Here is a 15,000-nt window from a genome sequence, read left to right as displayed (position 1 = left end):
TCCCTCAGTACCGCCCCTCCGACAGTGCAGTACGACACTCCCTCAGTACCGCCCCTCCGACAGTGCGGCGCTCCCTCAGTACCGCCCCTCCGACAGTGCGGCGCTCCCTCAGTACCGCCCCTCCGACAGTGCGGCGCTCCCTCAGTACCGCCCCTCCGACAGTGCGGCACTCCCTCAGTACTGCCCCTCCGACAATGCGGCGCTCCCTCAGTACTGCCCTTCCGACAGTGCAGTGCGGCGCTCCCTCAGTACCGCCCCTCCGACAGTGCGGCACTCCCTCAGTACTGCCCCTCCGACAGTGCGGCGCTCCCTCAGTACCGCCCCTCCGACAGTGCAGTACGACACTCCCTCAGTACCGCCCCTCCGACAGTGCGGCGCTCCCTCAGTACCGCCCCTCCGACAGTGTGGCGCTCCCTCAGTACCGGCAAGCGGGGAGTGGTCGCCTGGGGGCTCATGTCTCTGAGTTGTGTGCGGCTCAAATCCACGACCTTCGCACTCCGAGGTCTGAGAGAAATCGGCCGAGCCAGGCCTGACTGAAGTCGCGGCAGAATGTGGGCCTCAATCTGTCAGTGTTGTGGTTGTGTGGCTTCTCGTTGCTAATCTCCCTCCCTCCGCTCACTCGCAGGAGAATGATGAGGGAGCTACTTGAGGCGCTCCAGTACCTGCACAGTCGAAACATCGTCCATCGGGACGTCAAACCCGAGAACATTCTGCTGGACGACCAGGCGAATATCCGGCTTTCCGACTTCGGCTTTTCCTATCAGCTGAAGCCCGGCCAGACGCTCCGAGGTGAGGGCTCTGTCACTCCGGGAATGTATTCCCAGGGTTGGGAAAGAGCAGTTATATTAAACTTGTATCGAGTCTTGGTTAAACCACACTTGGAGCACTGTGCACAGTTCTGGTCTGGTTAGACCACACTTGGAGCACTGTGCACAGTTCTGGTCTGGTTAGACCACACTTGGAGCACCGTGCACAGTTCTGGTCTGGTTAGACCACACTTGGAGCACCGTGCACAGTTCTGGTCTGGTTAGACCACACTTGGAGCACTGTATACAGTTCTGGTCTGGTTAGACCACACTTGGAGCACTGTGCACAGTTCTGGTCTGGTTAGACCACACTTGGAGCACTGTGCACAGTTCTGGTCTGGTTAGACCACACTTGGAGCACTGTGCACAGTTCTGGTCTCCATATACCTTGGTTAGACCACACTTGGGGCACTGTGCACAGTTCTGCTCTGGATAGACCGCACTTGGAGCACTGTGCACAGTTCTGGTCTCCATATACCTTGGTTAGACCACACTTGGAGCACCGTGCACAGTTCTGGCCTCCAGAACTGAGAGATTATACCTGTCGGGATAGACTGAACAGGGTGGGGCACTTTTCGCTGCAAAAGAGAGGACTGAGGAGAGACCTGATCGAGGTCTTTAAGATTATGAAAGGGGTTCGCTAGGCTAGACGTAGAGACTTGCGAGCGAGACCAGAAGTCGGAGCCATCAATATAAGATGGTCGCATAGATCCAGTCGGGAATTCAGGAGGAACCTCTTTATCCAGAGAGTGGTTAGAATGTGGCACATTCTCCCTTCATCTGTCCATCCACGTATATTCACGGCCACCAACCCCTTGACCTTGCCGTCTCACGAGGCCTCGCTACTCCCATCATGTTAATCACAGATGAGGCCTTTTCTAATGGCTTCCTTGTATCATTCTCCACTCATATCCCCCTTCCCCATCTCAACTCAACATCCTTCTGTGTCTGCCCCTGGAAAAAGTTATCTTCCGATTCACTTAGAACTGCACTTTCAAACTCCCAACTGCCTAGTCTTTGGCCCTGGAACTAAATATTGGGAAGGCCGAAGCCATTATCTTCAGTCCCCGCCACAAACTGCGTTCCCCAGCCACTGACTCCATCCCTCTCCCCAACTCCTGTCTCCATGTACCTGGGTTAGACCACACTTGGCTGAACCAGACTGTTCGCAACCTCGCTTCCGACCACATATCTGCAGCATAACTAAAACCGCCTGTTTTTCCCCCTCCATAACATCGCCCGTCTCCGCCCCCTGCCTCAGCTCATCCGCTGCTGAAGCCCTCATCCGTGCCTTTGTTACCTCTAGACTCGACTATTCCAACCTGGCCGGCCTCCCACGTTCTACCCGACGTAAACTAGAGGTGATCCAAAACTCGGCTGCCCCCGTGTCCTAACTCGCACCCAGTCCCGTTCACCCATCACCCCCTGTGCTCACTGCCCCGTGTCCTAACTTACACCGAGTCCCGCTCACCCATCACCCCCTGTGCTCACTGCCCCGTGTCCTAACTCACACCGAGTCCCGCTCACCCATCACCCCCTGTGCTCACTGACCCCGTGTCCTAACTCACACCCAGTCCCACTCACCCATCACCCCCTGTGCTCGTTGCCCCGTGTCCTAACTCACACCCAGTCCCGCTCACCCATCACCCCCTGTGCTCACTGCTCCCGTGTCCTAACTCACACCGAGTCCCGCTCACCCATCACCCCCTGTGCTCACTGACCCCGTGTCCTAACTCACACCGAGTCCCGCTCACCCATCACCTCCCTGTGCTCGCTGCCCCGTGTCCTAACTCACACCGAGTCCCGCTCACCCATCACCTCCCTGTGCTCGCTGCCCCGTGTCCTAACTCACACCGAGTCCCGCTCACCCATCACCTCCCTGTGCTCGCTGACCTACATTGGCTCCCGGTTAAACAACACCTCGATTTCAAAATTCTCATCCTTGGTGTTCAAATCCCTCCATGGGCCTCGCCCCCTCCCTATCTCTAACCTCCTCCAGCCCCACAACCCTCGATGTCTGCGCTCCTCTAATTGTGCCCTCTTGACCATCCCTGATTATAATCTCTCCACCATCGGTGGCCGTGCCTTCTGTTGCCTGGGCCCCAAGCTTTGGAACTCTCTCCCTAAACCTCTCCACCTCTCTTTTCTCCTTTAAGCCGCTCCTTAAAACCGACCTCGTCATCTAACCTTGAGTGGCTTGGTGTCAAATATTCTTTTATAATGTTCCTAAGTAACATCTTGGGATGTTTTACTCTTAAAGGCGCTGTGTAGCAACAACAAAAACTTGCAAAGATATAGTGCCTTTAACGTAGTAAAACGTCGCGAGACACTTCACAGGAGTGTTTTAAGACAAAACAAATAAATTTAACACCAAATCAATTACAGCAGATGACCATCATCTTCACAGGCAGTCCCTCGGAATCGAGGAAGACTTGCTTCCACTCTTAACGTGAGTCCTTCGGTGGCTGAACAGTCCAATACAGGAACCACAGTCCCTGTCACAGGTGGGACAGACAGACGTTGAGGGAAGGGGAGGGTGGGACTGGTTTGCCGCACGCTCCTTCCGCTGCCTGCGCTTGGTTTCTGCATGCTCTCGGCGACGAGACTCGAGGTGCTCAGCGCCCCCTCCCGGATGCACTCCCTCCACTGAGGGCGGACTGGTCTTTGGGCCCAGGGACTCCCAGGTGTCGGTGGGGATGTTGCACTTTATATCAGGGAGGGCTTTGAGGGTGGTCCCTTGTAACGTTTCCTCTGCCCACCTTTGGCTCGTTTGCCCGTGAAGGAGTTCCCGAGTAGAGCGCTCGCTTTGGGGAGTCTCGTGTCTGGGGGACATGCGGACAATGTGGCCCTGCCCAGCGGAGCTGGTCGAGTGTGGTCAGTGCTTCGATGGCTGGGGATGTTGGGCCTGGTCGAGGACGCTAACGTTGGTGCGTCTGTCCTCCCGGGGGATTTGCAGGATCTTGCGGAGACAGCGTTGGTGGTATTTCTCCAGCGACTTGAGGTGTCTACTGTACATGGTCCGTGTCTCTGAGCCACACAGGAGGGCGGGTATCACTACAGCCCTGTAGACCATGAGCTGGGGGTGAGATACCTACTGTACATGGTCCGTGTCTCTGAGCCATACAGGAGGGCGGGTATCACTACAGCCCTGTAGACCATGAGCTGGGGGTGAGATACCTACTGTACATGGTCCATGTCTCTGAGCCACACAGGAGGGCGGGTATCACTACAGCCCTGTAGACCATGAGCTGGGTGGTGGATTTGAGGGCCTGGTCTTCAAACACTCTCTTCCTCAGGCGGCCGAAGGCTGCACTGGCACACTGGAGGCGGTGTTGTATCTCGTCGCCAATGTCTGCTCTTGTTGATAAGAGACTCCCGAGGTATGGGAAAAGCACTCTACAACAACAAAAACTTGTGTTCACATAGTGCCTTTAACGTAGTAAAACGTCCAGAGGCTCTTCATATGAATGTTTTTAAGACAAATAAATTTGACTCCGAGCCACAGAAGAATAAATTACCGCAGGTGACCAAAAGCTGGGTCAAAGAGGTCGGTTTTAAGGAGCGTCTCGAAGGAGGAGAGAGAGGTCGAGAGGCGGAGGGGTTTAGGGAGGGAGTTCCAGAGCTCGGGGCCCAGGCAACAGAAGGCACGGCCACCGATGGTGGAGCGATTATAATCAGGGGGGCAGAATTAGAGGAGTGCAGACACCGCGGGGAGGGGATTGTGGGGCTCGAGGGGATTACAGAGATAGGGAGGTGTGTAGGGGCTGGAGGAGGTTACAGAGATAGGGAGGGGTGTAGGGGCTGGAGGAGGTTACAGAGATAGGGAGGGGTGTAGGGGCTGGAGGAGGTTACAGAGATAGGGAGGTGTGTAGGGGCTGGAGGAGGTTAGAGATAGGGAGGGGTGTAGGGGCTGGAGGAGGTTACAGAGATAGGGAGGGGTGTAGGGGCTGGAGGAGGTTACAGAGATAGGGAGGGGTGTAGGGGCTGGAGGAGGTTACAGAGATAGGGAGGGGTGTAGGGGCTGGAGGAGGTTACAGAGATAGGGAGGGGTGTAGGGGGCTGGAGGAGGTTACAGAGATAGGGAGGGGTGTAGGGGCTGGAGGAGGTTACAGAGATAGGGAGGAGTGTAGGGACTGGAGGAGGTTACAGAGATAGGGAGGGGTGTCGGGGCTGAAGGAGGTTACAGAGATAGGGAGGGGTGTAGTGGCTGGAGGAGGTTACAGAGATAGGGAGGGGTGTAGGGACTGGAGGAGGTTACAGAGATAGGGAGGGGTGTAGGGGCTGGAGGAGGTTACAGAGATAGGGAGGGGTGTAGGGGCTGGAGGAGGTTACAGAGATAGGGAGGGGTGTAGGGGCTGGAGGAGGTTACAGAGATAGGGAGGAGTGAGGCCACGGAGGGATTTATAAACCCAGGATGAGAATATAACTACAAGTTATTGTTGAAGCAAATAGCATGGATATATTTAAGGCTCGGCCCGGGCACACGAGTGTGGGTCGGATATTTGACTGCTGTGTGCGTCGTGCCTTCACGTTTCCTTCCAGCAGACGTCAACGGGACAGTGAACCCCATTGGTCCCCCTCAACCTGGGGCACTGAGGCAACCTGCAGCAGCCCCGCCCCAACGCAGAGAATCGCACTCAACCCCACACAGAAGGAGGCCATTCGGCCCATCGATGAAGAGCAAACCCAATTAGTTCCACTCCCCCCTGCCCTTTCCCCGCAGCCCTGCAAAATGTTTTTCCTTGTCAACTATTTGTCCAATTTCCTCTTTTGAAAGCCGCTGTTAAATCTGATTTCTGCCACCCTTTCAGGGAGCACCGTTCCAGATCACGGCAACTCGCTCGAATTAGTGAGTTTAGGACAAGGCCGGGGCCTTTCCTGCTCCCGTGTATGGGGGGGGGTTCAGTCCCACACCAGGCAAGGTCGGCTAACTCAGCACTCGGCCGAGGTTGCAGCCCTGGGGCCTTTGGATTGTGTTTCTCGACGGACATAAGAAATCGGAGCAGGAGTCGGCCATTCGGCCCCTCGAGCCTGCTCCGCCATTCAATGAGATCACGGCTGACCTCTGACCTCAACTCCACTTCCCCTGCCCGATCCCCATATCCCTCGATTCCCTTCATATCCAAAAAATCTGCCTTGAATATACTCAAAGACTGAGCCTCCCACAGCCCTCTGGGGCAGAGAATTCCAGAGATTCACCCCCCTCTGAGTGAAGACGTTTCTCCTCATCTCAGTCCTCAATGGCCGACCCCTTATCCTGAGACTGTGTGAGCCCTGGTTCTAGACTCCCCAGCCCCGGGGGGGGAAACACCCTCCCTGTATCTACCCTGTCAAGCCCCTGTAAGAATTGTGTGTGTTCCAATCAGATCCCCTCTCATTCTTCTAAACTCCAGAGAATATCGGCCCAGTCTACTCAATCACTCCTCATAGGGCAATCCCCCCCATCCCAGGAATCAGTCTGGTGAACCTTCGCTGCACTCCCTCAATGGCAAGTATATCCTTCCTTAGGTCAGGAGACCAGAACGGTGCACAGTACTTCAGGTGTGGTCTCACCAGGGCCCGGTATAATTGCAGTAAGACGTCTTTACTCTCAAATCCTCTCAAAGGCCAGCATACCTTTTGCTTTCTTAATTGCTTGTTGTACCTGCGTGTTAACTCTGTGATTCGTGTACAAGGGCACCCAGGTCCCACTGAACACCAACACACCTTTCTCCACATTATGTTCCACTTGCCATGTTCTTGACCACTCACTTAGCCTGTCTATATCCCCACAGAGTCCAAAAGCAGGGAGTTGGATGTCGGAACTATAGTACCAGGCCTGAGCAAGGCCTCTTGGGAGCTTTGGCCTCTCCCGTTGGAGGAAGGATAGACAAACAATGGAGAGGAGGGAGGGAGGGAGGGAGGGGCGGGTGAGGTATTGGGGGGGGGGGGGGGGCTGTGTAGGTTGACCGGAATGTTACCCCGGGGGGCAAGGGGGTGTCACGGTGAAGGAGTAAGGCCTGAGAAGTTGGCCAAAGGGGTCAAGGGTCGGCCTGACAGAAGTCATCCAGTTACACAGGGCCTTGGTGAGACCGCACCTGGAGTATTGTGAGCAGTTTTGGTCTCCCTTACCTAAGAGAGGATATACTTGCCATAGAGGGAGTGCAGCGAAGGTTCACCAGACTGATTCCTGGGATGGCAGGACTGTGGTATGAGGAGAGATTGGGTCGACTAGGCCTGTATTCACTGGAGTTTAGAAGAATGAGCGGGGATCTCATTGAAAGGTATAAAATTCTGACGGGGTTGGACAGACTGGATGCGGGGAGGGTGTTTCCCCCGGGGCTGGGAAGTCGAGAACAAGGGCTCACAGTCTCAGGATACGGGGTAGGAAATTTCGGACCGAGATGAGGAGAAATGTTTTCACTCAGAGGGTGGTGAACCTGTGGAATTCTCTACCACAGGAGGCTGTGGAGACCAAGTCACTGAATATATTTAAGAGGGAGATCGATAGATTTCTAGACACAAAAGGCATCAAGGGGTACGGGGAGAAAGCGGGAATATGGTGTTGAGATAAGAGGTTCAGGCCATGATCTTATTGAATGGCGGTGCAGGCTCGAGGGGCCGAATGGCCCACTTACCGCTCCTATTGTCTATGTTTCTATGAACGGGGGCAGAGACCAGTTCCCAACGTTCCCGCGCTGAGAGATTGTGTTTGTGGCAGGGGCGGGTGAGGGGGGTGTTTTCTCTGACCTAATTGTGCCTCTTGCGATTTGTTTCCCCCTCCCCTTTCAGAGCTGTGTGGGACCCCAGGATACTTGTCTCCAGAGTTGCTAAGCTGTTCCATGGACGAGACCCACCCGGGCTACGGCAGAGAGGTGGATATGTGAGTACCCGCACGTCAAGTGTCGCGTCGGTTACAGAGGACGAGAGTACAAAGGAGGTAGCTCCTCATCATCAGGGGCAGTCCCTCGGAATCGAGGAAGACTTGCCTCCACTCTGAACATGAGTCCTCAGGTGGCTGAACAGTCCCAATACGGGGAGCCACAGTCCCTGTCGCAGGCGGGACAGACAGACGTTGAGGGTAAGGGGAGGGTGGGACTGGTTTGCCGCACGCTCCTTCCGCTGCCTGCGCTTGGTTTCTGCGCGCTCTCGGCGACGAGACTCGAGGTGCTCAGCGCCCCCTCCCGGATGCACTCCCTCCACTTGGGGGCGGGACTGGTCTTTGGGCCCAGGGGTCGGTGGGGGATGTTGCACTTTGAGGGTGGGTCCCTTGTAACGTTCCCTCTGCCCCACCTTTGGCTCGTTTGCCCGTGAAGGAGCTCCGAGGAGAGCGCTTTGCTTTGGGGAGTCTCGTGTCTCGGGGGGGACATGCGGACAATGTGGCCCTGCCCAGCGGAGCTGGTCGAGTGTGGTCAGTGCTTCGATGCTGGGGATGTCGGGTCTGGTCGAGTGTGGGTCGAAGTCACGCTGCAGCGAGACACAGCCCTGGTGAGCCCACAGTTGGAGCACTGTCAGCACCGCACTTGAGGAAGGAGAGACCGGCCCGGGGCGGAGTGTGGCTCGGGGTTTACCAGGATGATATCGGGGGCCCAGGAGAGGCGGGCGCGAGTTCGTGGCCCAGGGGGGGGGGCAGCACGGGCCCAGCTCACACCGCGATACGTGCGCGCACGCGGCCCGTGCAGCAGAGCAGGTCTCCAGTTGTCGCAGCGTGGGCTCGGCTCTTCGGGGCCCCGTACCACCATTTGCCGCACCTCCATGTTCCAGGGCCCCCGGAGTCCAGCTCTATTTATAGCGGTGGTGGTCTCTCACAGGCCCACGAACAGTCGGAGGCCCAGGGGCTCATTTACACAGCGCCACTCACAACCACCGGATGTTTCAAAGCGCTTTACAGCCAATGAAGTACACGTGGAGTGTCGCCACTGGTCCAATGTGGGAAATGTGAGCCAAGTTTTCGGAATATCAAGGGGGACAGATAGGGTCGACAGAGAAACTATTTCTGCTGGTTGGGGAGTTGAGGACTCGGGGAGCACAGTCCGAAAAATTAGGGTCAGACCTTTTTGAGGAGTGAAATTAGGAAATACTTCGACACGCAAAAGGGGAGGTAGTAATTTGGAACTCTCTCCCGCCAAAAGGCAATTGGCGCTCGATCCAATTGTTCATTTTCAATCCGAGATTGCCAGCTTTCTGTTGACCAGGTATTTCGGGGATATTGGCCAAAGCAGCTACAGGGAGTTAGCTCGCAGATCAGCCACGATCCCATTGGGGGGGGGGGGGGGGGAAAGAACTGAATTTATATGGCGCCTTTCACGACCGCCGGCCATCTCAAAGCGCTTTACAGCCAATGAAGTACTTTTTGGAGTGCGGTCACTGTTGTATTGTGGGAAACACGGCAGCCAACCTGCGCACAGCAAGCTCCCACACACACAGCGATGTGATAATGACCCAGATAAACTCTTTTTGAGGGATGAATATTGAAGCGTAGAAACATAGACAATAGGTGCAGGAGCAGGCCATTCGGCCCTTCGAGCCTGCACCACCATTCAATATGATCAATGGCTGATCATTCACCTCAGTGCCCCATTCCTGCTTTCTCTCCATACCCCTCGATCCCTTTAGCCGTAAGGGCCACATCTAACTCTCTTTTGAATATATTTAGTGAACTGGCCTCAACAACTTTCTGTGGTAGAGAATTCCACAGGTTCACCACTCTCTGGGTGAAGAAGTTTCTCCTCATCTCGGTCCTAAATGGCTTACCCCTTATCCTTAGACTGTGAGCCCTGGTTCTGGACTTCCCCAACATCGGGAACATTCTTCCTGCATCCAGTCCCGTCAGAATTTTATGTTTCTATGAGATCCCCTCTCATTCTTCTGAACTCCAGTGAATACAGGCCCAGTCAATCCAGTCTCTCCTCATATGTCAGTCCTGCCATCCCGGTAATCAGTCTGGTGAACCTTCGCTGCACTCCCTCAATTGGCCAGGATACCGGGGATAACTCCCATGCTCTCCTTTAAAATAGTGGCCATGGGATCTTTTACGTCCACCTGAGAGAGCAGACGGGGCCTCGGTTTAACATCTCATCTGAAAGACGGCACCTCCGACAGTGCAGCGCTCCCTCAGTACTGCACTGTCGTGTCAGCCGAGATTATGTGCTCCAGTCCCATTGAATGGTGGGTCAGGCACGAATGGCTGAACGGCCTCCTCCTGTTCCTATGTTACGGGCAGCATCCCGGGCGGGCCCGTAACTGCTCTGTTCTGCATCATGCAGCTGCTATTGTGGACGTATCATCATCATAGGCAACCCCTCGGAATCGAGGAAGACTTGCTTCCACTCCAAAAATGAGTCCTTCAGTAGCTGAACAGTCCAATACGAGAGCCACAGTCCCTGTCACAGGTGGGACAGACAGACGTTGAGGGAAGGGGAGGGTGGGACTGGTTTGCCGCACGCTCCTTCCGCTGCCTGCGCTTGGTTTCTGCACGCTCTCGGCGACGAGACTCGAGGTGCTCAGCGCCCTCCCGGATGCACTTCCTCCACTGAGGGCGGACTGGTCTTTGGGCCCAGGGACTCCCAGGTGTTGGTGGGGATGTTGCACTTTATATCAGGGAGGGCTTTGAGGGTGGTCCCTTGTAACGTTTCCTCTGCCCACCTTTGGCCCGTTTGCCCGTGAAGGAGTTCCGAGTAGAGCGCTTGCTTTGGGGAGTCTCGTGTCTGGGGGGCGTGCGGACAATGTGGCCCTGCCCAGCGGAGCTGGTCGAGTGTGGTCAGTGCTTCGATGCTGGGGATGTTGGGCCTGGTCGAGGACGCTAACGTTGGTGCGTCTGTCCTCCCGGGGGATTTGCAGGATCTTGCGGAGACAGCGTTGGTGATATTTCTCCAGCGACTCGAGGTGTCTACTGTACATGGTCCATGTCTCTGAGCCATACAGGAGGGCGGGTATTACTACAGCCCTGTGGACCATGAGCTCGGTGGTGGATTTGAGGGGCCTGGTCTTTGAACACACTTTTCCTCAGGCGGCCGAAGGCTGCACTGGCGCACTGGAGGCGGTGTTGTATCTCGTCGCCAATGCCTGCTCTTGTTGATGGGAGGCTCCCGAGGTATGGGAAATGGTCCACGTTGTCCAGCGGGCTGACCTGCCAGCCGATTTGGGCATTAGCCCAACCGCTGACGACCACGAAATGGTGGATTGGTTGGGCTTTTCCATGACGTTTGGTTGAGGGAGCAATGTCGACCAAAAGGATGCAGGGCAGAACTCTTTTCCTTCCCCACCGCCTGCCATCCTCTGATCCTCTTCCAGTAGTGTCTGGGATCTTTCTGTCTCGGCCCTGGCTCCGTGGGCAACATTCTCTTGAGTCATAATATCGTGGGTTTGTGCCCCAATTCTGCTGAGACTCGAGCCCGCCAGGACTGAGGGAGTGCCGCACTGTCGGAGGGGCAGTACTGAGGGAGCGCCGCACTGTCGGAGGGGCGGTACTGAGGGAGCGCCGCACTGTCGGAGGGGCAGTACTGAGGGAGCGCCGCACTGTCGGAGGGGCGGTACTGAGGGAGCGCCGCACTGTCGGAGGGGCAGTACTGAGGGAGCGCCGCACTGTCGGAGGGGCGGTACTGAGGGAGAGCCGCACTGTCGGAGGGGCAGTACTGAGGGAGCGCCGCACTGTCGGAGGGGCAGTACTGAGGGAGCGCCGCACTGTCGGAGGGGCAGTACTGAGGGAGAGCCGCACTGTCGGAGGGGCAGTACTGAGGGAGAGCCGCACTGTCGGAGGGGCAGTACTGAGGGAGCGCCGCACTGTCGGAGGGGCAGTACTGAGAGAGTGTCGGAGGGGCGGTGCTGAGGGAGTGCCGCACTGTCGGAGGGGCCGTACTGAGGGAGTGCTGCACTGTGGGAGAGGCAGTACTGAGGGAGCACCGCACTGTCGGAGGGGCAGTACTGAGGGAGCGCTGCACTGTGGGAGAGACGGTACTGAGGGAGCACCACACTGTTGGGGGGTATGTGGGATGTGTGTGTGGGTTTGTGTGCACTTTGAACAAATATTCTGTATCTGTCATCACGGTAGAAGACACTAAAAGAATCCCAATAATAATAGATAATGAAGGGGCAAAAGGGAGACGGGAACATACAACTTTCACTACAGGAACAAGTACTACGCAAACTAACAGGACTAAAGGTGGACAAGTCCCCTGGACCTGATGGCTTACATCCTCGGGTCTTAAAAGAAATAGTGGATGCATTGGTTGTAATTTACCAAAATTCACTGGATTCTTGCGAGGTCCCAGCGGACTGGAAAACCTCAAATGTAACGCCCCTATTCAAGAAAGGAGGCAGACAGAAAGCAGGAAACTATAGACCAGGGAGCCTAACGTCTGTCACTGGGAAAATGCTGCCGTCCATCATTAAGGAAGCAATAGCGGGACATCAGTACTGCCCCTCCGACAGTGCAGCTCTCCCTCAGTACTGCCCCTCCGACAGTGCAGCTCTCCCTCAGTACTGCCCCTCCGACAGTGCGACACTCCCCCAGTACTGCCCCTCCGACAGTGCAGCTCTCCCTCAGTACTGCCCCTCCGACAGTGCGGCACTCCCTCAGTACTGCCCCTCCGACAGTGCAGCTCTCCTTCAGTACTGCCCCTCCGACAGTGCAGCTCTCCCTCAGTACTGCCCCTCCGATAGTGCGGTGCTCCCTCAGTACCGCCCCTCCGACAGTGCAGCGCTCCCTCAGTACTGCCCCTCCGACAGTGCAGCTCTCCCTCAGTACTGCCCCTCCGACAGTGCAGCTCTCCCTCAGTACTGCCCCTCCGACAGTGCAGCACTCCCTCAGTACTGCCCCTCCGACAGTGCGGCGCTCCCTCAGTACTGCCCCTCCGACAGTGCAGCTCTCCCTCAGTACTGCCCCTCCGACAGTGCGGCTCTCCCTCAGTACTGCCCCTCCGACAGTGCGGCACTCCCTCAGTACTGCCCCTCCGACAGTGCAGCTCTCCCTCAGTACTGCCCCTCCGACAGTGCGGCACTCCCTCAGTACTGCCCCTCCGACAGTGCGGCTCTCCCTCAGTACTGCCCCTCCGACAGTGCAGCTCTCCTTCAGTACTGCCTCTCCCTCAGTACTGCCCCTCCGACAACCATGAACTCATTGAATGGCGGTGCAGGCTAGAAGGGCCGAATGGCCTACTCCTGCACCGATTTTCTATGTTTCTATAATGCAGTGAAGCAGAGTCAGCGTGGTTTGATGAAAGGGAAATCGTGTTTGACAAATGTATTAGTTGTTTGAGGATGTAACGAGCAGGGTGGTTAAAGGGGCCTACATGTCGTCGAGGAGCAGTCAGAGGAAGGTGACCAACATTTGGGGGCATCCGAAATGCTCCATAGACCAATTTGGCTCCATAGACCCTCGCGATTGACAGTGTCAAAGGCCTTTGTAAGGTCGATGAAGGTCGTGTATAAGGGCTGGCTCTGCTCCCTGCATTTTTCCTGTAGTTGTCGCGAAGAGTGTTTGAAGACCAGGCCCTCCAATCCACCAGCCAGCTCATGGTCTACAGGGCTGTAGTGATACCCGCCCTCCTGTGTGGCTCAGAGACACGGACCATGTACAGTAGGTATCTCACCCCCAGCTCATGGTCTACAGGGCTGTAGTGATACCTGCCCTCCTGTGTGGCTCAGAGACATGGACCATGTACAGTAGGTATCTCACCCCCAGCTCATGGTCCACAGGGCTGTAGTGATACCCGCCCTCCTGTGTGGCCCAGAGACACGGACCGTGTACAGTAGGTATCTCACCCCCAGCTCATGGTCTACAGGGCTGTAGTGATACCTGCCCTCCTGTGTGGCTCAGAGACATGGACCATGTACAGTAGGTATCTCACCCCCAGCTCATGGTCCACAGGGCTGTAGTGATACCCGCCCTCCTGTGTGGCCCAGAGACACGGACCGTGTACAGTAGGTATCTCACCCCCAGCTCATGGTCCACAGGGCTGTAGTGATACCCGCCCTCCTGTGTGGCTCAGAGACACGGACCATGTACAGTAGACACCTCGAGTCGCTGGAGAAATACCACCAACGCTGTCTCCGCAAGATCCTGCAAATCCCCCGGGAGGACAGACGCACCAACGTTAGCGTCCTCGACCAGGCCCAACATCCCCAGCATCGAAGCACTGACCACACTCGACCAGCTCCGCTGGGCAGGGCCACATTGTCCGCATGTCCCCCAGAAACACGAGACTCCCCAAAGCAAGCGCTCTACTCGGAACTCCTTCACGGGCAAACGGGCCAAAGGTGGGCAGAGGAAACGTTACAAGGGACCACCCTCAAAGCCCTCCCTGATATAAAGTGCAACATCCCCACCGACACCTGGGAGTCCCTGGGCCCAAAGACCAGTCCGCCCTCAGTGGAGGAAGTGCATCCGGGAGGGCGCTGAGCACCTCGAGTCTCGTCACCGAGAGCGTGCAGAAACCAAGCGCAGGCAGCGGAAGGAGCGTGCGGCAAACCAGTCCCACCCTCCCCTTCCCTCAACGTCTGTCTGTCCCACCTGTGACAGGGACTGTGGTTCCCGTATTGGACTGTTCAGTCACCTAAGGACTCACTTCAGGAGTGGAAGCAAGTCTTCCACGATTCCGAGGGACTGCCTGTGATGATGATGGATAAAGGGGAACCAGTGGATGTGGTGTATTTGGATTTCCAGAAGGCATACGACAAGGTGCCACATAAAAGGTTACTGCACAAGATAAAAGTTCACGGGGTTGGGGGTAATATATTAGCATGGATAGAGGATTGGCTAACTAACCGAAAACAGAGAGTCGGGATAAATGTGTTGTTTTCCGGTTGGCAAACAGTGATGAATGGGCTGCCGCAGGGATCAGTGCTGGGGCCTAAACTATTTACAATCTATATATTAATGACTTGGATGAAGGGACCAAGTGTAATGTAGCCAAATTGGCTGATGATACAAAGATGGGTGGGAAAGCAAGTTGTGAGGAGGATGCAGAGAGTCTGTAAAGGGATAAAGACAGGCTAAGTGAGTGGGCCAAAATTTAGCAGCTCGAGTACAATGTAGGAAAATGGGAGGTGATCTGCTTTGATAGGAACAATAGAAGTAGTATTTAAATGGAGAAAGATTACAAAATGCTGCAGTACAGAGGGACCTGGGGTTACTTGTGCATGAAACACAAAAGGATAGTATGCAGGTACAGCAAGTGATCAGGAAGGGCCAATGGAATCTTGGCCTTTATTGCAA

At 55.8% G+C, this 15,000-nt stretch overlaps 1 protein-coding gene across 3 annotated transcripts in view; it reads left to right on the top strand.

The window, feature by feature from the left end:
• LOC139242048 (phosphorylase b kinase gamma catalytic chain, skeletal muscle/heart isoform-like) overlaps positions 1–15,000 on the top strand; it is a 68,013-nt gene that overhangs the window by 38,650 nt on the left and 14,363 nt on the right. For all 3 annotated transcript variants that reach the window (XM_070870188.1, XM_070870186.1, XM_070870187.1), the window contains 2 exons: positions 626–789; positions 7,578–7,668. In XM_070870188.1, the coding sequence (XP_070726289.1) occupies positions 626–789; positions 7,578–7,668 (255 nt within the window). The remainder of the gene's footprint in view (positions 1–625; positions 790–7,577; positions 7,669–15,000) is intronic.

Source organism: Pristiophorus japonicus, unplaced genomic scaffold (genome assembly GCF_044704955.1).
Source record: "Pristiophorus japonicus isolate sPriJap1 unplaced genomic scaffold, sPriJap1.hap1 HAP1_SCAFFOLD_118, whole genome shotgun sequence".
Classification (NCBI taxonomy): Eukaryota; Metazoa; Chordata; class Chondrichthyes; family Pristiophoridae; genus Pristiophorus; species Pristiophorus japonicus.
The sequence above is the reverse complement of the archived record's forward strand: the minus strand, read 5'-3'. Positions and strand labels throughout refer to the sequence as shown.